The 26273-nt window shown below is 27.3% G+C and overlaps 7 protein-coding genes across 7 annotated transcripts; 2 read left to right on the forward strand and 5 right to left on the reverse strand.

The window, feature by feature from the left end:
• Positions 1–1060: 1060 nt before the first annotated feature.
• MKS88_003387 (uncharacterized protein) lies at positions 1061–2122 on the forward strand (the record flags this gene model as incomplete). The annotated part of the gene is made up of 1 exon (XM_067216474.1): positions 1061–2122. The coding sequence occupies one exon, from the start codon at positions 1061–1063 to the stop codon at positions 2120–2122; it is 1062 nt and encodes a 353-aa protein (XP_067073117.1).
• An 830-nt stretch (positions 2123–2952) lies between these two features.
• Positions 2953–5088, reverse strand: MKS88_003388 (uncharacterized protein; the record flags this gene model as incomplete). Its single annotated transcript, XM_067216475.1, has 1 exon — positions 2953–5088. The coding sequence occupies one exon, from the start codon at positions 5086–5088 to the stop codon at positions 2953–2955; it is 2136 nt and encodes a 711-aa protein (XP_067073118.1).
• A 1715-nt stretch (positions 5089–6803) lies between these two features.
• On the reverse strand, positions 6804–8737 carry MKS88_003389 (leucine-rich repeat protein; the record flags this gene model as incomplete). Its single annotated transcript, XM_067216476.1, has 5 exons — positions 6804–6866; positions 6964–7467; positions 7747–7846; positions 8024–8154; positions 8618–8737. The coding sequence occupies 5 exons, from the start codon at positions 8735–8737 to the stop codon at positions 6804–6806; spliced, it is 918 nt and encodes a 305-aa protein (XP_067073119.1).
• A 1686-nt stretch (positions 8738–10423) lies between these two features.
• MKS88_003390 (RNA polymerase II-associated protein 1) lies at positions 10424–14182 on the reverse strand (the record flags this gene model as incomplete). Its single annotated transcript, XM_067216477.1, has 1 exon — positions 10424–14182. One exon carries the CDS (start codon positions 14180–14182, stop codon positions 10424–10426), a length of 3759 nt encoding a protein of 1252 aa, XP_067073120.1.
• Positions 14183–14363: 181 nt separating this feature from the next.
• MKS88_003391 (RNA polymerase II-associated protein 1) lies at positions 14364–15149 on the reverse strand (the record flags this gene model as incomplete). Its single annotated transcript, XM_067216478.1, has 1 exon — positions 14364–15149. The coding sequence occupies one exon, from the start codon at positions 15147–15149 to the stop codon at positions 14364–14366; it is 786 nt and encodes a 261-aa protein (XP_067073121.1).
• Positions 15150–15924: 775 nt separating this feature from the next.
• Positions 15925–17463, forward strand: MKS88_003392 (heptatricopeptide repeat-containing protein HPR1; the record flags this gene model as incomplete). The annotated part of the gene is made up of 1 exon (XM_067216479.1): positions 15925–17463. One exon carries the CDS (start codon positions 15925–15927, stop codon positions 17461–17463), a length of 1539 nt encoding a protein of 512 aa, XP_067073122.1.
• A 1782-nt stretch (positions 17464–19245) lies between these two features.
• MKS88_003393 (S-adenosylmethionine decarboxylase/ornithine decarboxylase) lies at positions 19246–23607 on the reverse strand (the record flags this gene model as incomplete). The annotated part of the gene is made up of 1 exon (XM_067216480.1): positions 19246–23607. The coding sequence occupies one exon, from the start codon at positions 23605–23607 to the stop codon at positions 19246–19248; it is 4362 nt and encodes a 1453-aa protein (XP_067073123.1).
• Positions 23608–26273: the final 2666 nt, after the last annotated feature.

Genomic DNA, 26273 nt, shown 5'->3' on the forward strand with positions numbered 1-26273 from the left:
TGTTTTATACTTATATATTTTATACTTATATGTTTGTATACTTATATATTTTATACTTCTATGTTTGTATATTTATATGTTTATATATTTGTATGTTTGTATATTTATATAATGTACATTAATACATATACATATTTATATACATTTATGTATATGTGTATATATGCACACGTTCGTAAGCATACATATTTACCCATTTCTTCCCATTGTATGCTATGGAAAATATTTGATGGAGACCCACATAAGCATGTTCTTAAATTAAATGAGCCTTTTTCATAATTATTAAAAAAAGTTTTCTTTCTTAAGAAAATTATAAAAAATTAAAAGTAGTACAGAATAATAAAATTAAAGGATAAAAGAAATATTTATTTTATTTTGTATATCTTATTAAAGAAAGAGAGAAATTATTTAAAAACAAAAAAAAAAAAGGCACTTTTACATTAATATACTGACAAAAGTAAAAAGTGTGAGCACAGCTGTTACACTACTTAGTTGTTATTAAGAAATGGAAACAAAAGGTATCAATTCTTAACGATTTTATATATATATATATATATATATATATATATAAATTTATAGAAAGCTTACAATAAATTCTCATTAAGCGATTTCAAATTTTTCCTTGTATTATCTTGCTGTTGTTTTTATAATTTTTCGAAATTTCTGACCATTCTCTGCAATTTTTCCCCTTTTTTTGTTCCTCTTGCTTATGTTTAACATGTAAAAAATATAAAAAGGAAAATGCAAGAATTCCTATTTAAACATGAGTCCATTTAGAGCGAAAATTTGCTTAGTAGCCCTGGTTATCAGCGTGCATTTATATGTAATATACTAAATTGCGTATACAAAAGTTTATATGTATACATATGCTTTTATGCATTTATATATGTGCGCTCGGTTGCTGATCTTTGAGAACATATACATGGACATGTGTGTATCATTAATATGAGCATTCTTCCCCCCCTTCTCCATGCATAAGTGCAGTAATATGTACAATATGTACAATATACATAAATATGCATAATAAATGAAAAAGTGAATAAGCACATGAGTAGATAAGATGCTGAGTTGTAAATTAATATTATATGGGAAAAGGCCATTAAAACATCTACGTTCAGCAACTGATTTTAAGTCGTATCGTTCTGCTAGTAATAGTAGTAGCAGTAGTGGTAATAAGGAAAAAATGAGTAATAAAATATACACGCAAAAAAGGATAATAAAAAGAGATAGACTACTCGGTAGTATTAAACCATTCATAAACGAAAAATGTGATACCCCGGAAAGTAATGTAATAGCATATTATTTATGTAAATTATTGAATTTACAAATTTTGAAAAATGCATATGAGAACATTGGTTGTAAAGTTTTGTATAAAGAACCATATTTATATGTAGAGAGTTGTGAGTATTTTAATCAACAAGATAGTTCAGGTGTGTTTTTTAAAAATGGATGTGTAGTAATATGGAATATGAAGAAAAATAATATAACAAAATTCTTACATTTTTGTAAAAGTCATATAAACATAAATGAGACTATAGAAACCTACGATTTTGAAGAATTAGAAGTACAAAATGTGAATAATAAAAGTTATGTAAATAATTCTATTATTTACTTAAGTTCTAATAATTATAGAACGACAGATAAGATTTCTTTCTCTTTTGGATTATTAAGTGCTGTTAGATTAAATAATTTAGAAAAAAAAATTGAAAATAAACTACTTTTAGAAAATAATAATATAGAAATTTTAAAAAAAAAAATTAAATCAACAAACTTAGACCTATTATCAAAACAGTTATTCACGTCAAAAATTACTTTACACAATTTAAGATATGAATTAAACATTGAACAAGATATACTTGATGTTCCTGAGGCTTTATGGGAATTAGAATACCAGAAAAAATTATTTCTTAACATTTTAAATATCTTTGATATTAAGCAAAGGGTCGACTTATTAAATCATAGACTAACTTGGACTTTTGATTATTTAAACTCATTTCTTGATTATGTTAACCAAAAACATTCTTCGAGGTTAGAGAGGATTATAATTATAATCATTGGACTTGAGCTGATGCTCGGGGTTATGCAGATGATTAACACGGTGGGATTTGTAAGTTTGCAATAAAAAAGGACAAGAACGTATAATAAAGTAAAAGAAGGGTTAAGAAAAAAAAAAAAAAAGAAAAGGAAAAGAAAAAATTAGCCAAAATGTAAAATTATACAAGTCTACAATGATGTTTTCCCGGTACGTATGCAAAGAATGGTAGAGAAGAGCGTCCAATTAAAAACAACAATGAACATTATACAATTATATAAAATAATATAATTCACAGGGGAACTAATTTTTTTTTTTTTTTTTTTTGTTTCCTCCTTTGTATCCACTTATAATATATGCAAACTTTTGAGACATAAATTACTTATCAATCTGATCCTATTATAAAGATACTGCATCGTTTGCTTATCTTACACTATATGATGTGTTATTTCTATTTTTTTTTTTTTTTTTTTTTTTTCTTCTCTGGATTGAAGGGGATGGTCCCTACAAACCCTGCACATTATATCTTTCAAAAATGAATATAAAAATACTACCCTTAATAAGCGTATACAAAAATGTAGCTTAACAATTTTTAGAATTTCAATTATCATATTGATTGTATTTCTCATATATCGTTTCATGCTACACTCTCCTAGCTTATTTGTTTTGTATACTTTTATTCTTTTTTATGGAAAAAATATTGTTTGTGTTTTAACCCTGTTCATTTTACGATATTACTTTTCCCTTCTCAAGATTTCACGTTTTTCATTAGATTAATCGGCTTTAACTAAACAGGTTCCAACTATTTATGCATGTTCAATAGTGTGTATGTTATCTTTTCAATGTGCTCGACTGGGTATGTGTTTTCCAACTGACCCCTCTTGCCCATCTCCCCTTCCCCCAAAATTCGATCCCCCTTTTTAGATATAACTTTTTTTCTTTGCAGAATTAAAATTGTACTTGATATTCCATGATGGGAGTACTGTATTAATAGAACAATCATCAGGTAGGTAAGGAGGAAACCCACTTGGGTACTTTACATTTCTATCAATAATTATATTGTTTGTATCTTTTGTTTGATATGCTAATTCATCAAATAAGAAATCATCGTTTTTTTTTCTGTAAATATATTTTAACACATATTCTTTTATGGCTAGGTTTACGCTCACCTCATCTATTATTAGCACTTGCTCGTTGATATTATTTACGCTCTCTTTTTTTATTCCATCTTTATCGTTATTTTGCGTCGTCTTTTCATTAACATTATTGTGTTCAGCCATACTGATACTGCCATTTTTGTTATCTTCCTTTTCCTCGTATGGTATCTTATCCTTATTATTTCCGTTCATATTGCTATTTATATTGCTGTTCATATTGCTGTTTATATTGCTGTTCATATTGCTGTTTATATTGCTGTTCATATTGCTGTTCATATTGCTGTTCATATTGCTGTTCATATTGCTGTTCATATTGCTATTTATATTGCTGTTCATATTGCTATTTATATTGCTGTTCACATTGCTGTTCAAATTGATGTTCATATTGCTGTTCGTGTTGCTGTTCGTGTTGCTGTTCGTGTTGCTGTTCATATTGTTCTCTATAATTTCATCATTTGCATTCTTCACATTATTCTCTTCATTAGTTGTTTTTTCTTTTTCATCGATAACTTCATTTTTCATTTTTTCGTCTGTTGTATTGTTAACAGTTTTGTTTTCGTCATTCATCGCATCTGTACCTATGACAGTATCACTTGACACTCTTTCGTTAAGCATGTTATCATTTTCCCCCTTTTCGTTAACCATCTCATCATGTGCACTTCTTTCCTTATCGGAACGAACAAATTCTTCAACAGTCTTCTGATCCATCTCTTCCTGCGTATTTAGCTTTCCTATATTTATAAGTTCATTGTTGTTTTCACATAATAAGTTGTTTAGATTATTATCATCTCCATTACTGAATACCCCAGATAAGTTTATCTGTTCAATACTGTTCAAGGCCTCCTCTTCTACTTTGTTTTTCTTTGTAAAATAACTTGAAATCTTTTTAAATATTCCATAATTGTTTTCATCATTCTGCAGTTGCACAGTACTTGCTTCATTTTGTAGTTCCTTACTGTTTTCTAAATTTCCTTCATTTTTGTTATTCTCACTTGTTTCTATTTCTTGACGTATGTCTTTATTTCCCTCTTCTCCTTCCTTCGTATTCACTGCTTCGCTAGTGGACGATTCTGGGAGGTTCAATTTTTCCTGACTCTGTTTATGTTTTATAATGTTCATCTTCGCATTTGCGTTATTTATGCAATCTTGGCTTTTTTCCCCTTCCAAGTCAATACCCTCGTTGGAGTCAACGTTTACATCTACACCAGCTTCTATGCTTGCACCAGCATCTTCTTTTACACCCCTTTCCACACCGACGGCTCCCTTTACTACCTTTTCTCCATTTCTTCTGTTACAATCCCCGTCATTATGGTCCTCATTGCAGTTACTACTATTTCTTATACTATTACTACCACTAGCTGCACATTTATGCACATTTTCTTTTTCCTCACTATAGTTTGGATCGTTCATAACATCATTCTTTTCTCCTTTATTTTTACCTTCTCTTTCTGCGTCCTTTTCTTGTTCCCCATCTTTTCTGTCATTCCATTTATCATCGCATTTTATGTTACAAATTTTTAGGTTAACTGTTGAACTACTTTTGTCAAACGAAGCTCTATTTTTGCTTTGGTCGAACATTGTGCTATTCTTCCTTTGATCATCATAATTATTCTCATCATTGTTTATAATATTGTTATTCGGTTCATCATGTATAGAAAGATTTTTATGATTTATACTTTCCTTTATACTTTTTGCATTCCTTAGTATTTTAAGCGTTTCATTTTGTATTATATCAATTAAAAAATGAATTATTTTGTAATCATATTTTTTTACATGAAAAGTTTTTAGTAAATTTTCAATTTCTATTTCAATATTTGGAATTATGTTATAATATTCATTAATTAAATTGTTACTCACCTCTAACTTGCTTTTCTTTACACTCTTTTTCTTTGCTTTCATTTTGCTACTTTTCACCTGTCATAATGTTAATATGCCAACGTACTACTCCACAGGTACTGATATACATACGTACTATACACACGTGTATTGTATCCCTGTATGAGTACGCACATATATATATATATAATTAAACATATATATAAAGAAACATATATATATATATATATATAATTAAACATATATATAAACAAACATACATAAATACATTCTGCAATGCTTCTCCTGTGCTTTATAAATTGTTGACGTGAGGGTTATATTTTCAAAAGACCATTTTTGAGAAAATAAAAAAAGGAATGGATGAAAAAATGAAAAAAGCAAGAAAGGAAGAAAGGAAGAAAATAGAATATTCCATTTTCAGCCTTTCGCTTACAATATTTTTGAAGAATTTATTATACTTCATGCAGAATTCTTTTTTTTTTTTTTTTTTTATATTATTTTTATTTTATTTTTTTTTTTTTTTTTTTGCATTTGTTAAGTACTATGGGGCATAAAATGGTGCATGTGGTAAATACATTTTTGAAAAAAAAAAAAAAAAAAAAAGCAAAAGCAGAATTGACCAAAAGAGCGAAGTCAGCAAAAAGCAATCTTTTAATTATGACAAAATATAAACTTTTAAAATGACTAAATTGAAAAGCAAAATGTAGTAGAAATGAGAAGGTGGAGACACAACGCATTTTTTTAAATGCAGAAATGCATGATTATTATTGCTTTGGATATTTCATAAAAGATGATAAATTTAATCTTTATTTTCATTTATAATTTTGGTTAAAAAAATTTCCCGTTTATTTTGTTTAATATGCTCCTTTTGAGGCGTTTCAAAGGGGAAAAATGGAGGTATGGTTTTATGTATGTATTGTACACTTATTGTACGTGCATTTGTACACCTATTTGTAGACCTATTTGTACACGTATGCATATGAGCAACAAATGTACGGTTAAATTATAACATATGATATATGCGCAGTTATAATATAAGACATCGTACGGGATGATAGAAAATTTAAATTAAAAATTTTAAATACTAACTGCAAATTGCGAACTTCAAAATTCATGAAGCAATAGTAATGAAAAAAAAAAAGTAAAATAACGAAAAAATACTGTACGAAAAACTGCTAACAATTATACAGATTTAAAAAAATTTCTCCATGAACAGGAAAGGAAAAGAAAGGAATCATAAAAACTGGTCTTATGAGAACATAGGAAACTTTAATCGGCGGGGATCCATAAGTATATATATACATGAGCATACATACGTACTTGCATACGTATATATATATATATATATATATATATATATATATATATATATATATATGAACATGCACAAGCGTTTGCGTACTGAAAAACGTAAGTATAAAACTGCTTTAAAAGTAAAGCGCACTGAGTTATGCCCCCTTCTTCCATAGCGAAATAACATTTATTATATTTATTTTTTTTCCTGTCCTTTATTGAATTTTAACGCCATCATTTTTTAGTAATATTTTTATGGACTTATATAAACCACACAAATTTAAGCTTTCCTGTGTATTACGGGGTTTACCTTTCATAAGTAAGATGTTAGCGCATAATGATACATGAGATGGGGAAAAAAAAAAAAAAAAGCGGTACTAGTTGAGGCGCAAAAGGCATAGTATACTGTAATATGTTCATTCCATTTTTGCTGTTTTTCTGTGCATCCGCTTATATTCCTTTCCGTTTTCACAGAGCTTGCCATTCTAGCCACCCTGACCACTATCAATATACTTATCGCTGTTACCTCCTCTACCACCTGCATCGCCCTAAGTGTATCTTCATATCCTACTCAGCTTGCGTTACCTTTATGGGTGCAATAAGCAGAGCGTCCAACTGTTTCAACTGGGGAAGAATACTTATTACTTTATTCCTATAACTTTCTTTTAACATATCCTGGATTTGATTTTTCTCTAAATACAATGTTTGAAGGTTTTCATTTTTCCTTAACTGTTCAATCATTTCTATATTGTTAATATTATTATTATTTAACCATAACTCTTCTAATGATTTTAACTCTGAACATATTACTATATCATCAATTTCGTTATATGATAAGTCTAGTACTTTTAAATATTTTAAATCTTTTATTCTGTCTAAAATGGAATTTAGTTTGTTATAACTCAAGTATAACTCATTGATGTGTAAGATGTTCTTAATGGATTTATCAGACCAACTGGTTAGTCTATTATGCTGTAAACTTAATTTTTTTAATTTTGGTAAATGTGGTAAGTCTAATTCTTCTATTTTATTTTTTCCTAGCCACAATTCTTCTAAATTTGTCAAGTTTTCTAGGTTTTCTATTTTTCTAATTTTATTATAACCTAATTCTAATAGCTTCAGCTTTTTACAATTGTGCAAGTTTTCGATCTGTTCTCACAGGGGAAGAAGCGCACACGTATATGTGGGTGTGTGTGTGTGAGGGGATGCTTTACAGTTACACATCGATGGGCACGTAGGTATGTACATATACAGGTATATATACACGTAAACAAATATACCCAATACAAACTCATAAGTATACATATATATATATAAATATATATATATTTTGCGCATGCGCAAATAAAAATTAAGCTTTTCATTTGGAACAGTTAAAAAGTAGACATACGTTTAACGAAAATATGTTCACTCATACCACTTTTTTACCTTTGTAATTTTGTTACTAGATAGGTATAACTCTTCCAGGTTTACAAGAGTTTCTAAATTTTCAATTATTTTTATCTTGTTGAAAGAGAGGTCTAACACCCTGAAGAGGTATATGTATATATGAGAGAAGGTACATAGTTACACATACATATATATGGAAGTATAAACACGTACATACATATGCACGATCAAACGGAAAAGACATATAGTGCGCTTCAAGGGGTGCATTGTATAAGCACTACTAGTCTGTGTAAAAAATGAATGTGTTACAATTTACCTTAACTTTACTAACATTGATATGTTTTCTATTTTTTTAATCATGTTTTCATATAATTCTAAATGTTCAAGTTCCAAATTGTTGTCTAGGTTTTCTATTTTTTCAATACAGTTAGATATGAGCTGCAGGGTCTGAACGAAAAAGGGGGGAAGAAAAAAGGAGAGTGGAAAAAGTAGATGAAAGGAAAAAATAAAATAATAAAATGAAGAAATAAAAACGACAAAAAAAAAAAAGAAGCTACATGTATATATATATATATATATATATATATATATATATATATCGAGGTGCCCATTAGTGAAGAAAACAAAATGAAAGCAAAGATATCCACGTGGTGCACTGTTCATTAGTGTGGCATGTGCACTTTTTCACGTAAAATGTAAATGTGCACATATGGACATATGCATGGATTGAAATATAGGCTGATGTATGTCTATAATACTTCTGATTTGTCTCGCCCCTGTTGTGTTCGTAAGCCAAATGACAATACACATCAGTCCAAACACACATATCGATAAAATAATTATATAACGCGTGTGAAAAAAAAAAAAAAAAAAAAAGAAAGAAAAAAGTTAAAATATATAAAAGACTAACTTTTAACTTTCTACATTTTTCCACATTTTCTATTTTTTTAATTCTTGAATATTGATAAGATATTATGGTTTCATCTTCGTCAATTGTAGTTATTTCCCCCAAAACGTTGTAGGTTGCCATGAACTACACTATACCTGTTTGTCACGTCCTGCCTTGTTAATTTAAGCGAGCACATATATATATATATATATATATATATATATATATATATTATATTTATATATATATGTATATGTATATACATACATACAAGCATGAACACGTGCATATATTTACTATATACATGTACTGACAAGGCTAAAGGAACGATGGAGTTTTGTTTTATCTTTCTCACAATGGACAATGCAAATGTAGCGTTGCTTTATATTACAGTTTATTTTCCCCCTTTTTGCGTTTCGATACTTTTTAGTACTTCTTTATTTATTCGATTAATTAACTATTTATTTATATATATTTTTATTTTTTTATTTTACTTCTCTTTCAAATCAAATTATTAATTTGTTACTGAGAAAAAATTATAGTTTTATTTATTTTTTTTTTTTTTTCTTTCTTTTTTTCTGTTAAGTATTTATAATCCATGCATTATTCATATGGGGAATAAGACTAAATTCTATAATTTTAAAATTGTAAAATATTTAATTCATTCTGCATTCTCTTTAACTCTATACTAGTTATGTAAACACATCTATACTTTGTATTTATGTGTTTCTCTTTTATTTATTTCAGTAATTTTAATTATGTAAATTAAGTCGAAAAAAGTGTTTTAAAAATAAAACTAGGAGAAGTGATACATAATACATAATTTTTATTATTTTTTTCATTTTATTTTCTTATCTTTTCTTTTCTTTTCTTATCTTTTTTTTTTTTTTTTTTTTTTTGAGGTGTTAACATTAAAATTAAGCATGCAGTTAGAGACCGTTCCACAACATTAAAAAGAAGAGGCACATCACTTTATGAATGCTATATATAATAAAAAAGTATGAGCATTATTTTTAAAAATAAAAAATCGATGATGAAAAATGATGGCAGTTCACTTTAAAATACATATGTATACATACACATAGGCATACAAATATGATGGGGAGAAAACAAAAAAATAAAATAAAGGGTTATCCCCTGCAGGACAGAAAATACAAATGGGAAGGGTCAGATATGCTCATATACGTAGTAAATGTATATATGTACGTATAAATACATAAATATATATTTAAACCCCCTTCAATATAATTTAAGCAAACAGTTTTTTGGTACACGAAGAAAATTGATCTGATAATACAAAATGTTTATATACAAGTACGTAAAAGCTGTGTATAATGCTACGCGTTATGTGTCTGCACATGGTTGTTCCCTCTTGTAAACATAAGGTATAATGTGCAAACATAAAAACATCAACAAATGGTGACAGTATTAAGAATTAGATAAAAAATTAATAATACATGAGATAATATAAAAGTATATGCCATCTTTTAATTTCTTTAACCTTTTTATACTTTTTGTTCACTTCACCCTTTTTACACTTTCGTGTTTCCTTTTTGAAAGTTTGCATAGGGGGACAAACTTATGCTACAAGTTGAGCAAAGAAACGTTCGCAAGATTTGCTTGTCTACACGTATAGAATTATACTCATTATATACATAAAAAAAAAAAAAAAAAAAAAAAAAAGGGGTAAAAATAATGATTATCATATATTCAAAACACGACAATGAATTATATTAACAGATGGCTCAACAAAATACAGTTTACAAAATATTTTCCACAATTTTTTTTTTTTTTTTTTTTTTTTTTTTTCATCCCCCACCTTTTACATTATATCATTCTGCTTTTTGTATAAAATAAAAAATGCATTAAGCTGGTATGCGAATAAACTGATTGAATGCTTTTAAAATAATTTTCTAAATTTATATCCACCCCTAGTATTTCATCCTTTTTCAGGTCTAGAATAAATGAAAGAACAGAAGGAAATAAAGAAGTCAAGTCGATAAGGTAATTTTCTTCCTTCTTCCCGTAATATGTAGACGTAGTAAATATTACATAATTCCTATTGTCAAAAAAATAAATAAAAACATTTTTTGATAAAATTTTTATTAATTCATGATCATTAAAAAAGACTCTTCTACATTCAGGTGGAAATGAAACGGAAGAGAAAAAAAATAAAATTGCTAAAAGTAAAGGGTTAAAAAAGTAGCCTTTCTTAAAACATTCTATGACTTTTTCACATACTAATACAGATAAACTTTTGCTAATATCCAATTTGTTTTGCCTTACACTGGAATAAATATTTTTTTTGTTTTTTTCAAAAATGTTTATCATATGATGATTATTATACGTTTGTGTTGCTTGTACTTTTTCACGTTGCTCAACTGCTTCATTTTTAATAAAATCGTCAATAATTTGTTGTATATTTTGTAGGTATACTATATCATCTTCGCACATACCTCCTTGCTTTTCAGTCATTTCTAGGCATGCTATTCGATTAAATATGTACTCCTGTGCTATGTGCACGAGATCTGTGTATATACTTAACTCCTCACTTAGATAGTCTCCAGTTAATTTATAATTATTAACAAGAAAAAGTTGAATGAAATATTTCAAAAAAGTTGACATGTTCATATGTTCAGAAAAAAATTTGATTATATAATTATTCAAAAAAAATTTTAATACTCCACGAATTATTAACTCTTCATCCTTTGTGACATCATTTATTGGTTTACTACACTGTTTAAAAATATTTTTCAAAAGTAACAAGAATATATTTTTTTTACTATGATATATTAAAAACTTCCCTTCTATATATTTTTGTAAAAATAGCAATATACATGTTGAAATGCCAAGACTATCATAGTTACTTATCATTTTCCCTTCGTTCACTATTCTATTCTTTTGTTCTTCATTTGTATCATACTTTACGTGAAAAGAATTATCATCACAGGTACTTGTATAAATCGTCTTTGTTCCCCCCTCAACATCGGCCAAATAATCTTCCTTTTGATCATTCTCATTTTTCCTGCACTGTTCAGAATTTTTTCCAAAAAATACATTACCATTTTTTACAGTTTTCGCATAAAATTTGACAGTATCGCATTCGCTTACAATTTCCTTGAGACAAAAAGAGCTAAGGGGAACAGACGAACAGAAGCAGAGAGAGTGGATCAGTAATTCAAAATGTGTTCTATTAGTGTTGTTTGTGTAAGTATGACCAATGGAAGCATTTTCACTGCAAGAATTTTCGATGGAAGCATTTTCGCAGCAAGAATTTTCGATGGAAGCATTTTCGCAGCAAGAATTTTCGATGGAAGCATTTACAATTCTGTAGAGGTTATAAAACAGATAAGAAAGCGGTAAAAGGGTGTTGTATGAGTCTAGAACATTTTCTATTTCAAAAATGTTTCTTCTAACACAACTAAAAGAGTCCTGGCTAAAGATGGCAAACAAACGTTCAACACAGGTGATATCCTTTTTTTCTTTTTCATAATAAATATAATATAGCTCCAAAGTAACACATAAAAGGATATTTAAAATTTGTATGTACATAATAAAAAAAAAGTGTAAGTCGACATCCTTACTATAAATAATGAAACAGAACGGAAAAGGACATTCCCTTGTTCGATTAATCATGTCATTAATTATGCTACTACTTGTGTTATTACTTACATCACTAGTAATTTTATTACATTTGTTAGTATCCACATTTCTATACATATTCAAAAAATTAATAAACTCCTTTATTATGGCGTGTATTAACTGCTCAACAAGATTCGCCAACTGACTAACAGTATGATCGGCGCTCATGCTTTCTTCTCTATAGATATATATTTTTCTTTTAACCGAAAAAAAAAAGGAGTACAAATAACAGCAGCATTGATATATCAGTTCTAAGTCACACAGATGATTAAAGGTCAAGTCTAATTTATTCTTTGTTGCATTTGCTGTTGTTGCATTTGCTGTTATTTCTTCTTTCCTTTTGTACTTCGAATTGTGTGCACTGGTTTCCGTTTCACCATAATCCATACAAAAAACATTCCACAGCTGAATCTTCAGTGTTCTAACAATTTTAGTCAAATATATAAAGCCAGATAGCTCAAGATCAGTGCAAATGATATTGTAGGTAGCTATGTATAAATATGCCTGAGACAAAAACTTTTTATATATTACATTATTTTTTATGTTTTCCTTACTAATTTCATTAATTAAATCGTGAAAGTAGTCTACTGATTCTATATATATATTACAGTATAATAAAAGTCGAAATACTTTCAATGTTTCACAAGCTAAAAAAAAATATATTTCTTTATTTTTTTTTTCTTTATTAAAAGGAAGTGTTTTAAAAAATATTAAAAAGGATAATACATCAAATTTTTCTAAAATTTTCTTATCATAATTATAAATAATAATATATCTTATTAATGTTATTAAATTGTACGTAAAATTTATATCCACATAATCAATATTCTTGTCTGTCTTTTTATTTTCTCTTTTTAATCTTTCATTGTTTAACTCACTACCTATAATTTTCGACTGATAAATTTTTTCTAAATTTTTTACTAACGTCGAGCATTTCAGTATATTCATTTGTTGTTTGTTCATAACCAACAGTCCAATCAAAAGACACACACAACTATTTTCTATTTCAACTATTCCAAAATTGGTTAACAACACATTACTTAAACTGTTCAGAATTTCACTATACTTGTAACTTTTAGATTTATATAAACTTATTATTTTAAAGTTTATCTGTTTTCTTTTTAAAGGATCATCAACAGATTTATTTATTCTTTCCAAGTTAGCCACTATCTCATAGTTCAAATAAACATCTGTATCATTCTTGTCTGCTTTGTTCATTTTTTTTTCATTTTTGTTCCTATTACTCCTCTTTATTGTTTTTTCATCATCTTTTTCGTTTTTTCTGAACAGTTCATTTTCTTTATATTTACTAATAAAGTTTATAAACTTGTTAACTTTTCCGTCTTTAATGATGGTAGAATTTGCCTTATTTGTGTGGACGTACCTATTTGCATCCTGTTCCCCCGCAACTTTGTCCTCATTTTTCTCCGTTTCATAACTCTCCTTTTGATCACTCCCCGTTTTGTCACTCTCCGTTTTGTCACTCTCCGTTTTGTCACTCTCCGTTTTTTCGATCTCCTGTTCTTTCCCCCTTTCAAACTCTTTTTTTCCCCTCTTACCTGTACTGTTCATGCGATTTTTTTCCTTTTTGCTGGAATAAAAAAACATATTGTAACCTTCAAAAAGGAAGCTGCTATCGCTAAGGAAGTCGTAAATACAAAACAATTCATAATCAATATAAAATTTTAAGTTAGAAGAACGTTCTTCTTTGCTTTGATCAAATATTACATTCTGTGTTAAAGTAGAGACATTATTTGGGAAAGAATAGCTAGCCAAACAGTGAATACAGTTAATTTCTACATTTTTGTTATTATGAAAATTGAGCAAAGAGAGTAATTTTTTGAATATATTTAAATCATTGTTTAAATAATTTACAAATCTTCTAAAGGTAAAACCAAAGCAGTATTTGTTTTTTATATCATCATAGTCATTTAACAAATGCATGAGTTTCTTTTCAGTGACATAAATTACTTTTAAATGTAAATTAATAAAAATATTTTTAAGAATTTTTAGTGATATGCACACTTGATTACTATATGAACTTTGACATAAAAATAAAATTTCAGGAAATGTATATCCACTATTTAATGGTTCTTCATTGTGATGATACAAACCATCAAAATTGTTAAAAATTTTTTTTTTTTTTTTCATTGAATAAGTGTTCATTTATTTGAATTCTTAATATTCCTGAAAAATCAAAACGTATTTCATGTAGTTTTACTTCCTTCAAATTTTTTATTTCTCTTACTTCATCATCATTTACAGGATTTGTCCATTGCAGTTTGGCTAACTCATTTTTGTTTAACTGAAATGTTATGTTGTATTTATTCTGTACATTCATATCATTACCTTGTTCTTCTTCGACCCGTTTAATTTTTTTAGCATGTGTATTGCTTTTCTCTTCATTATTCGTACTTTCAATGCTACATGTGTTTACTAAATTTGGATGAATCGTCTCATCGTTACATTCTTTTTTTATATCATTAACATATCCTTCAGGAGAGTTATTTATGCTTTCATAAATTCTTCGCAAGTCTAGCTTTTCATCTAAGTTATCCTTTTGTAAGTTCAATTTGCTCCTGTGCAAAGCTGGGGGAAAGCTAGCGTTATGCTGAGAGACTGTCTTGTTATAATTCAATGTGTTATTATACAGCTTGTTCGTACTGAACTTATTCGTATTTAACTTACGCGTATTTGCGTCAATACAACTTGAGCGCGGCTTGTATTTCCATGTTTCGTCATTTTGATTATTGTTGTTTCCTTCTTTCAGGTATTCATCTGTTTTTTCAGCTTCACTCGAGGAATCTACATATTTTTCAATTATATCAAAATTGCATTGATTTACAATTAACTGATTATTTGTCCTTTCCTTTCTTAGTTTATCTTGTAAATGATCTGTTGAATCATCCATGATAATAACAAAAAGAACAAAAGAAATTTCTCATATTATTAGTGTATGATGAATGTAACTTTGCATATTTTTTCACATGTCGAAATTTTTTTTTCCCTTTAATTTGCTTTATTTATTTTGTGTCATTAATTTTGCTTCATTTATTTTACAACACTAATGTTGAAACATTAATTTTGCTTCAATTAATTTGTTTCTTTTTATTTTTTCTTTTTATTTTTTCTTTTACTTTTTTCTCCATTATTCAAATTGTTCGAACTGCTATGCTTACAATTTTGGATTGTTAAAAAAAATCTACACTATGAAGTCCAAAGGAGAGAAGAAGGGGCCATCATTTTTACCTGTACATGTCAACAGAAAGAGCAATTTCAGGGAGGTTTAAATGCTGTTAGGCCTGTTTTTCGTTGAACATGGGGGAACATATGCAGTTAAAAGCGGATGCACGAATAATCTGTACATATATATAGAAACTTATTAAAAACTGGGCATATTACTCGCATTTTTTTTTTAAGTGTCCTTTTAATATTTTGCGCTTTCGATTTTTACTGCTTTAGTTCATTATATTATGTTATATTATATTTTATATTTTTTTTTTTTTTATTTTTTTTTTAACATTTTTTGCCATACGACGGAAAAAAATTGAACAGATAAAAATAACACACGCTCAAATGAGTGTAACTATTTCTGCTTGTTTATGATTATATGAACTTTTGCGGCAGTTTGAGCGTATAACGTTATACTTCGTCCTCACCGTCCCACCACTATTTTAATATGTAAAATGATTAAATACGTAAAGCTACTTCCACTAAGTGGAGTAATTTGCAATAGTAAGAAAAAATATGCGCAAAGTATATTTGGTTCTTTTTTTTGTACACAAAGTAATGATTATGTTCATAAAATAATTTTGGAAAATAATTATAATAATATAAGAAATTTAAAAAGTCAAGAACTTCGGGTACTTTCTGAAAATTGCTGTGTTAAAAAAATTAATGATGTTATTATATGGAGTGAAATATCAAGAAATGCCATTGAAAAATGCAATGAGTTTAAGTATTTTGATGCTTTATTATTGTTGTCATCCTTCGAAAAAATGAATATTCTGGACAGACATTTATATAAGAGTTTCTCAGATGTTTTTATAAAACAAATAAATCATTTAGAGCCTAGACATTTTATACTGTTAATAAATTTATATTGTAAAGCTAATATTTTTCCTCGAATATTATTTATACAAGTATTTCATTCAATTATAAAATATTGCTCAAAATTATATCCAGAGGAATATGTGGACATGTTAACATGTTTTGCCAACTTAAAAATAGTAAACAAAGATTTAATAAAAACGTTATGTAAATCTATAATTAAAAATATTAATCTTTTTGATTATCTTCATTTATGTTCCATTGTTGGTTGTTTAAGAGCGTTAGATATAAATGATGAGGTATTTTATTATGTAGTGGATGAAAAACAATTAAAAGAATTAAAATTATTAACTGTTCAGGAAATATTTGATCATATAAAAAAAATAAAATTATTAACATATAGTTGGGAATTATATGAAAAGGATTTAATTAAAGAATTCTTAACAAGAATTAATGAATTTAAAAATGAAAAGGATGTGAATCAACTTGATGATCCTTTTATTTGTTTAAATTATTTAATTTCAAAAAATTATATTAGTAACAACTATTTATTAGCCTTAAGCAAATGGTGTGCTACTCATGTCTATGAATATCCATCAAAATCAGCCAAAAGACCTTTGTCTTATCAGCTTATAAAATTGTATGAATTAATGAAAGAAAAAGAGGTTGGGAATTACGATTTTATTGAAAAGGCAATTTACAGATTTGTAATAAGCAGAGGAGGATTAGCAGTCAATCGAGATAAGATGGTTAGGGCTGTGTCTTATCAAAAAGGAAGGAAGTACGTATTCACATCAGACCCCCTTGCAGATCAGGCCGTTATAAGAAGTAGCGTGAATTCTAACGCTTCCTATAACGATGATCATCACATAGCTGACCATAATAATGGCAATTCCATTATATATGATAAATGTAGCAATGATGAAAATTATACCAAGTTAAATGCTCAAGATAATATTGTTGAAAATACAAAGGACTATTTTAATAAGGAGGACTATTATGTACAACTTAAAGAACATGATAACATAACAGAAAAACAAAGAAGAATTAATTTAAGTTTTGAAAAAAAAACAGAGAGAAAAAAAAATACACATTCCAACTCAAGATATTGCAATTTTAAGCTACGCCAAAGACCAAAAAGAATAAAAAATAAAGCCCTTCCAGCGCAAGTATAGGAGTGTGCCAAATATACGTAAAAATAAAAAGCGGACAAATGGAACAAAATAAAAGCAATAAAAGGAACAAATAAAACGAAAGAAAAAGAAAAAGTATTCTCCTTAATATGCCACATGGCCGTTAAAATTACAACACCTTTTTTTCTTTTCTGTAGTGCTATTTTTTTTTAATATTTAATTTAACTGTTTTACTTTATTTTATATGCATTAACACCTGTTTTTTTTTTTTTTTTTTTTTTTTTTTTGTTGAAGTAGTTTCACGCATGCTCTTAAAATATAATTATGCTAAATCGCTTTACATTTTTTGGAAATAATTCATTTTAAAAAATAATTGACAGCGCTGAGATTGTTTGAATTGTTTATTTTGCATTTAATTAAAAAAGCATATGCAGTTGAAATTAAAAAATATAACACAATATTATAATAAAATAAGAAAAAAAAAAAGATTAATTACAAAAGGGTATTATAAAAAATTTTTAAGTATACATATGCATATATGCATATATATATATATATATATATGGAGTCATTTTATTATTAATTATTTGTTTATCATTTTTTAGGCTTCATATTGTTATTTATTGAAAGCTTCTTACCGTTAAATGCTTATTTATATTATTCAGACAACAATAAAAAATTCAAAATGGCACAACTGGGTATTCAGTATGTAATAATACGTTAAATGTTTTACGCATTTCAGTCACTATATATACATACGTTTATATATGTATATAATACATACATTTTATAACAGTTTAAAATGGTGTATCTAATTCATAAAAACGAACAACGCCAATATTTTTAAAAATTAAAACAATTATACATAACATAGTAATTTATATTATATATATATATATATATATATATGAGATTTTTTTTATTTTTTTTGCTTCCATTTCTTTTACAATATTGTATTTCTTAAAATTATTGCACACATTTTATGTCGAAATGCTCAAATATAAATATAAAAGAAAAAAAAAAAAAAAAAGGATTTGACAAAACAAAATAAAAAAACAAAATGAAGTAAAAAGATAACCTATTCTACTGTTATTTTAATCTTTTTTAATTATTATATATAAAAAATAAAGATAGACATAATAAAAAGCCTAAACTTGTAAATATCAACAAATTCATAAATGTTCCTATGAACGCTGATGTTTTGTAACATATATGACGCATTTTGCGCTTTGGTTCGATTATTTTTTGTGCATTTTTACTTATACAATTTATATATTTTTTTGGTTATATAATTTTTATATTTTTTTTACATATACAATTTTTGAATTTTTTGGTTATATAATTTTTATATTTTTTTTACATATACAATTTTTGAATTTTTTGGTTATATAATTTTTATATTTTTTTTACATATACAATTTTTGAATTTTTTGGCTTACACAATTTTTATATATTTTAGCTTGTACAGTTTTAATACTTCTTTGCTTCTCTAATTTGTATACTTCCCAATTTATGCTTATTTTTATTTCTCCCATTTCTTTTCATGTTGTAACTACACCTACTGTGCTTTTTTCCCCCCTTTGAAAAACCTCACTTGAACATGTAATCTGAAAATAATTACATACAATCGGATCGTCATACAGAGCCATGCGCCCTCTGTATAATGGTACCCCCCCCCGTACATACATTTACATATCATATATAAGGTCACAAATGAAAAATGAGTTCTTTCTTGTTGTACCTTTGTATGTTCGTGTGAGCGTGTGAAGGGTGAGGTATATGTATATGTATGTATTTACGCATGCATGTATGTATTATATGTTCTCATTTTAAAAAGGGGAATTCGTTCTTGGGAAAGATATATATCTTTTGACATTTGGCAAATCCGTTAAAATCAGATGAGCTAACAAAAGTATAGGCTCCTGCATATTCATAAATAATCCAGTCATTAATATCACATTCAGGTAAATATGTAATTGAATTAATCATATCTAGTCCATCACAAGACTGCCCAAATATGTTTGCTAAATACAATGGTGAACTTAATATGGAATTATTTGAATAATTTTTATTTTTAATTACATATACGGGTGTTCTATTATATTCATCAAATATTATACCACTAAAACAACCATAAATACTATCACTTACATAATACGAATAATAATTATATCTATTGTTATTAATATTAACAACCTCTTTCTTAATATTTGTAATATTGCCTAATTTCGAATTACTACTACTAAAATTATTACCGATATTTGCATGGGATAACATTAACAGTTCATCCTCAGTTTTCTCGTCATTACTTCTGGCACTTGCAGATGTATCTATACTTGTACCAACAGATGTATCTTCGCTTGCATCTCCCTTTTCACTCTTTACCCTATCATCTTGTTTTGCCTGCTCCTCTTCCCCAGCATTATTTGTTACTTCAATGTCCCCGTTGTTTGGTCCTTTGGAAAAATTAAGAATATCCTCATCCCTTAGATCTTTTAACATAATATCCTTAAAAGTTGGATGCCTTTTCCCGATTACTTTAACAGCTAGCGTGGATGAAGACGCAACCATATACCTACCAGGTTCACAAATTATTCTGAGTTTATTCTTTATATCTTTATAATAATGTTCAATAGACATATTAATAGCTAAGGCGATTTTTTCAAAATTGTAAAAATTATATTTCGTTTTAACAACTGATTTTTCATTCAAGAAGTTCATAATATCTTTTTTTAATTCTTCTTCATTCAGAGTACAATAGTTTCTTTTTTCATGCGTTTTTGCACTATCATATTCTAACTCCTCTGGATATCCTCCACCTAAATTTAATATTTCAAATTCATAGCCAATAGTTTTGCTAATATTCCATACATCTCTGGACAATTTAATAGCTTGACAGTAATCAAACAAATTTTTCGTATTACTACCTACATGAAATGACACACCAATAATATTTAAATTGTTTTCTTTACCGAATTGTAAAATATTCCCCCATTCATATTCATTCGCACCATACTTAGAAGACATATATGATTTATAATTCTTGAAATCTACATTAATACGTAAAAGTAAGGAACATTTGGGATGATGTTTCAATATTTTTTTTAATTCTTCTATATTGTCAAATGTGCACAGATTAACATTCTCATTCTTTGCATATATTAACGAGTTAACACTTTTAATAGTATTTGCATAGATAATTCTGTTCCTTTCTATGTTTGGAAATATTGCTATTAACTTCTTAATCTCTCCTACTGAAGCACAATCAAAATTGCAATTTAATCCATATAAAAATTTTAATACGATTTCGTCATTATTGCTCTTCACAGAATAAAATGGTGTAACACTCGGCAAATTTTTCTTAAAACGTATATATTGTGCAAGAATTTTTTGTACATTAATGCACACAACCGATGTGTCAATATTTTCACTTAATATCTTACTTAGTGTAAACATTTCGATTTTATTCTTTTTATAATAATTCCTCATTTCTTCTTTGTGCTTTGTTTCTATGCATGTGCCCGCTTCGTCCTTCTGCGCTTTCACATCTGAACCATTTTCCCCCTCCTCTTTGTCGTCATTCAGTTTTCTTCTTTCGCCTTCCCTTTCTCTTTCTCCCTCTTCTTCATTCCCCTCAACTACAGTATTGTTCGTCCCCTTAGAATAATTCCTAGCACCTACACTACTTCTACCTCTTCTTATTTCTGCACCCTTCTTCTTTTGCTCGTCATATGAACTACTATCCTTATGCTCCTTTTCTATATTTTCCGCATTTTCCAAGATGAGTAAATCATTTGAAACATTTCTTAATCCGTTTGCACTATTGCTATTGCTTGTGTTACTATCCGATGGGATGTCTACTATCATTACTTTGTTCTGTTTACAAAATATGTAACTATACTTGTACATGTCATTGACTACATTAGAACTTAATGGAGTGATACTGAAATTATTCCCCACATGTTTTTTACTGCCACTACTACTAATAATTCCGCAAGGAAATAAAATGTTCGTCGTTTTTTCCTCATTCATATTTTTAAGTTCGTAGACAAAATACTGAATTTTGAGAAAGCCAACGGATTTCTGCTTCAGTGCGATTAGTGAATAATACTGATTATTGTTTATGATTAAGTTTTTCGTTAACTTTTTGTTTATTTGATAAATTTCCGCGTTATTGTATGCAGTGTATCCATACGTTAGTTGATCTCCTTTGCCCAGCCTACTGATCCCATTGCTAACACTGCTAACATTGATGCTATTATGAACACTCCCTATCGTTAACGGGTTGCAATATGCCCTACAATCATCCGGATAATAAGAGTAGTTAATGATGCACATAAACTTGCCATTGTAAAAATTCAACTGATTGTTCATAAAATTCATAAACGTGTCAAATTTTATGTTGCATGATACTTCAATGGACACATAGGATACCAAATCTTCAGGCGAGTAATGTACACAAAAGTAATTATTCTTATGAACCACATTACAAGAATAACCACATGGGGTAAAGTAAAACTCATTATATAAACACCTTTCCTTATTTTGTACATTTTTACATTCATATATATTGGTGTCTATCTTCTTCACACAGAAATTGGACCCATGATATTCCGAACTCCTGTAATTATTACTATTCGTATTATTTGCATTACTAATGAACGATGGAGATGATAATTCCATACATACTCCTCCATTCTTCAAACAACTATCAACGGAATACTTATTGTTCAAACTTGTATATGTATTTCTCAGATCAATGTTATAATTGTTATAACTTTGGTTGGAATGTATCAATGTCGTTCCTGCATCTCTACAGCTGGAATATTGTGCAAAGTATAACTCATTTAAATACGCATTCTCTCTTTTTACTTCTGTTCCGGATACGATTTCCTTCTTCGTCATTTTATTTCCAGCGTCTATATTATGTTGAGAGATAGAATCAAGTGCATTCTGTCTGAACTGATCTTTCGTTTCACTCGACAAGATGGTACTACTTTTTCCTTCATCATAGACACTACTACAGGTTGTACTATTATTGTTTCTTCTATTACAATTGGTGTTCAAATAATCTTCGTCATATCTTAAAGAAACCATATCCTCACAACTTGTCATTGCTTCATCCAATATCTTTTCACTCGATTCTAATAATCTAGATGAAAACGAGATGTCACTTGAAAATACACTTTTCTTCTCAGTATAGGGTGATATAACTTCATCTGTAATGGTGAGTAACTGTGTTCCGTCTTTGTAAACATTATTTGTATTTGTCGTACTTTTGGACGAATTCTCTGTCCATTCCAATGAATAGTCACTACTACATATTTCCACTTTTTCATTTTCATCATAGGTTTTTATTGCACTATCAATATTCTTGGAAAAAATATTCAGTGAGTCTTCGTTCAAATATAACTCATGAAAATGCTTCATCTCTCTGTACTTGGCAATACCGAACAGATGTATTTCCGAGCAAAACTTGTAATTGGTAGCTGCGGGGTGTGCATTAACGCCATTACTACTATAATAACTGGCACTTCCATTGCTGCTACTGCTTCCTCCTCTTCCATCGCTCTTATTACTACTAACTTGTGCAAAGAAAATATAGTGTGCCCTATTCATTGATAATGGGGTATTGGAAAATTCGATCTTTTTAAAAAAAAATTGAAAAAAGTTCTTTTCATCTTCAATCGATTTGTGCGGATACTCTTGTTCATAATAACCATCATTTGTTACGTTTTGATAATTCATATGTGTAAAGAATGAATACTCAAAACTATTTTTTATAAAATCTGTTATTTCTGTTAAGTCTTTATTTTTAATAAACGATTCATCATACAAGCAATCCTTATCTAAAACGTATTTATTCTTAATCTTATATATCAACAAATCAACTAAAAAGGGAATAAAAAACAATACTTTAGTCTTTCCACATGTTTTGATAAAAACCGTATCATTATATATAAATAACGAACTTTCTGAGAGTAAGTATACTCTACATCTTTCATCTCGGGGCAAATTAATATCTTCTTCAATTTCAGAAATAATACTACAACCAATAAGTTTTAACTTATCTTCCCACAATTTCCTGGGTACATCCAAAAGTGATGTTATTTTGTTGTCTGAAAAAAATTCCTTCCTCAATTTAACGACAACTCTCTTTTCGATTCCTTCGAATGCTGAGTTCATTTTTGCTCGTGTGGAGTGGGGTGCTAATGCTTTAGGGTTCTGGGGATGGATAATATATAGGTAGGTGCGCACTAAGGGGCAGTATATATCTCCTCGAGGGGTCCACTTCGAATATATATATATATATATATATATAAATACACAATCAATCGCCACAGGCGCTCTTCAAAGATGCTTATTTGTCGATAATATATATAAAATGTGTTAACTTTTGCGATAAAATATGGGGGAAATGGTATATATATATATATATATGTATGTCTATTATTAGAAAAAATAATGTTGTCCTATAACTGTTGACTACGAATTATGAATAATCACTCTCCTTTAATAAAGGCTATTTTATTACATTTGATTAATAATAGAATTTTTAAATCTGATGAAAAAATTGTACATATGGTGCGAAGGAGAAAAGGGGGAGGCTGTATATATAGCAAAATGCGTCCTGGGCGAACGAACGTTCGTTTTATTTATTTTTTTTACATTTATTATTTTATTTTTTTATTTTTTTTTATATTTTTATTTTGGAACAATCTTAAAATTTACTATTATATATATTCACAGACAAACTCTCTTTTTTTTTTTTTTTTTTTTTTTTCCCTGTCTTCATCCACTAAACGCTATATGCAGCTGTTTTCCCACAAAATGCGACGTTTGTACTTGGTACTTGGGCTGATCTGTTTTTCCTCAATTAGAGTACTTGGCACAAGTTTATATACAAGTAATACATACATGAATGTACGTACGTACAAAAGGATGTACACGTAATATATATAGGGGGGGGGGACAAACTTGTATATGGGTGTTGGATGTTTTCTACTGTTCAAAAAGGGAGATACTTTTATTACATGTTATATATATATATATATAAATAAACCTGAGGAGTTTAACTTAATCATTAATAAAAATAATTATATGCTAGGGTATTCCCTCATTTACATTCGCGCAGGCAAAAATAAGTAACCTGGATTTTCTGTTCTGTTGGCTTCTTCGAAAAATTGTTTTATTGCTAATCATAGTAAAATAACTTTATTTATACTTGGATAAGAAGAATAAATCTTCCTACTAAAATTTATATTCATTGGTAATAAAATATAAATATATATGTGTAATGAAACATATATATATGATAATGAAACTGGAATTGCCTAATAATATACTACGCTTCCTTGGTTGACGGGGGGACGTACACAAATATATATTTATTTAAATATGCACGTACATATATATATATATATATATATATATATATATATATATATATATATATATATATATATATATATATATATTATGTATACTTATTTATGTTTTTTTTATTTTTGTATATTAATTTGTGTATATTTATTTTTGCATATTTATCTGTGCTCTGCTGTAAAAAAATTCAAAATTCATACAACACTGTACCACTACTACTACTTCGTTGTATAAAAAAAATTATTTAACATGCAATTAATATAACTTTAATTCAATTTTTATAACAACATAACAGATGCTTGTTAATAAATTTTTCTTAATGTTTCAACTTACTCATAAAACAACAAGTTAATTTTCTTTTTTTTTTTTTTTTTAAAGTGATGTTACTTTTATGGGTATAAGGACACTTTAATTTTTTCACTTCATTATTTTGTTAAATCTTATTCATACATAAAACTATATATGCTGTAAATAATTATAAAAGTATAGTATAATAAAATAAATGGTTTTGTCGTAATTTACTAAAATTTAAGTTTTTTATAAATGATATAAATTATATATGTATAAAAATATTTATAAATAATAAATACATATAATATAATATTATATGCATATATATTATAATATGCATAGCTCAAAATTATAAGGTATAATAAAATAATTATTACAATAATAATTTAATTGTGTATTGGTTCAAGCTTTATAATGTTTTACATCGCGCTTACTACAATTTTTATTAAATTTTTTAAATATTGCATAAAATAGCAGTTATAATAAATTCCTTTAATTTATGAATTTATTTTTTAATTGCATACATATATATAATTTAATATTTATATTATTTTACTTATATAGTATTTATTTAACGTTTAAATGTGTTTTAAATTTGTTAATATATTTTTTTTATTTTTAATTTGAAAAATTAATTTTGAGAAATTATACTTTTTTAATTATATATAAATACATTATTAATTTGGTATTATATCATTATATTATTACATAATTTTATAATAAATGCATATTAAAAATTAAATGTTCCCACATTTGATTGAATTATATATATATTTTATAAATTTTATTTATTTTTGTTAGTTTATTCACTTACTATTCATTTTATTTTTGTATTTACTTATTACGAACAAAAATAATAATTAAATAAGGCCTATTTTTATATATAGATTCACTATTTTATAATGTTATAGTATATGTATATATATTACACAATAATACATAAATTAATGACTTTAAATATATAGGTAAAATGCAGTCAGAATTTTATATATATATATATATATTATATATATATTATATATATATATTATATATATATATATATATATATATATTATATATATATATATAAATTAAATATATTATGAATATAGTATAAATATATTATGAATATATTATGAATATATTATGAATATACTATTTATGTATGCATAAACATGTCACAATGGTAGGTATAA

This window comes from Plasmodium brasilianum, chromosome 10, assembly GCF_023973825.1.
Source record: "Plasmodium brasilianum strain Bolivian I chromosome 10, whole genome shotgun sequence".
In the NCBI taxonomy this organism is placed as follows: domain Eukaryota; phylum Apicomplexa; class Aconoidasida; order Haemosporida; family Plasmodiidae; genus Plasmodium; species Plasmodium brasilianum.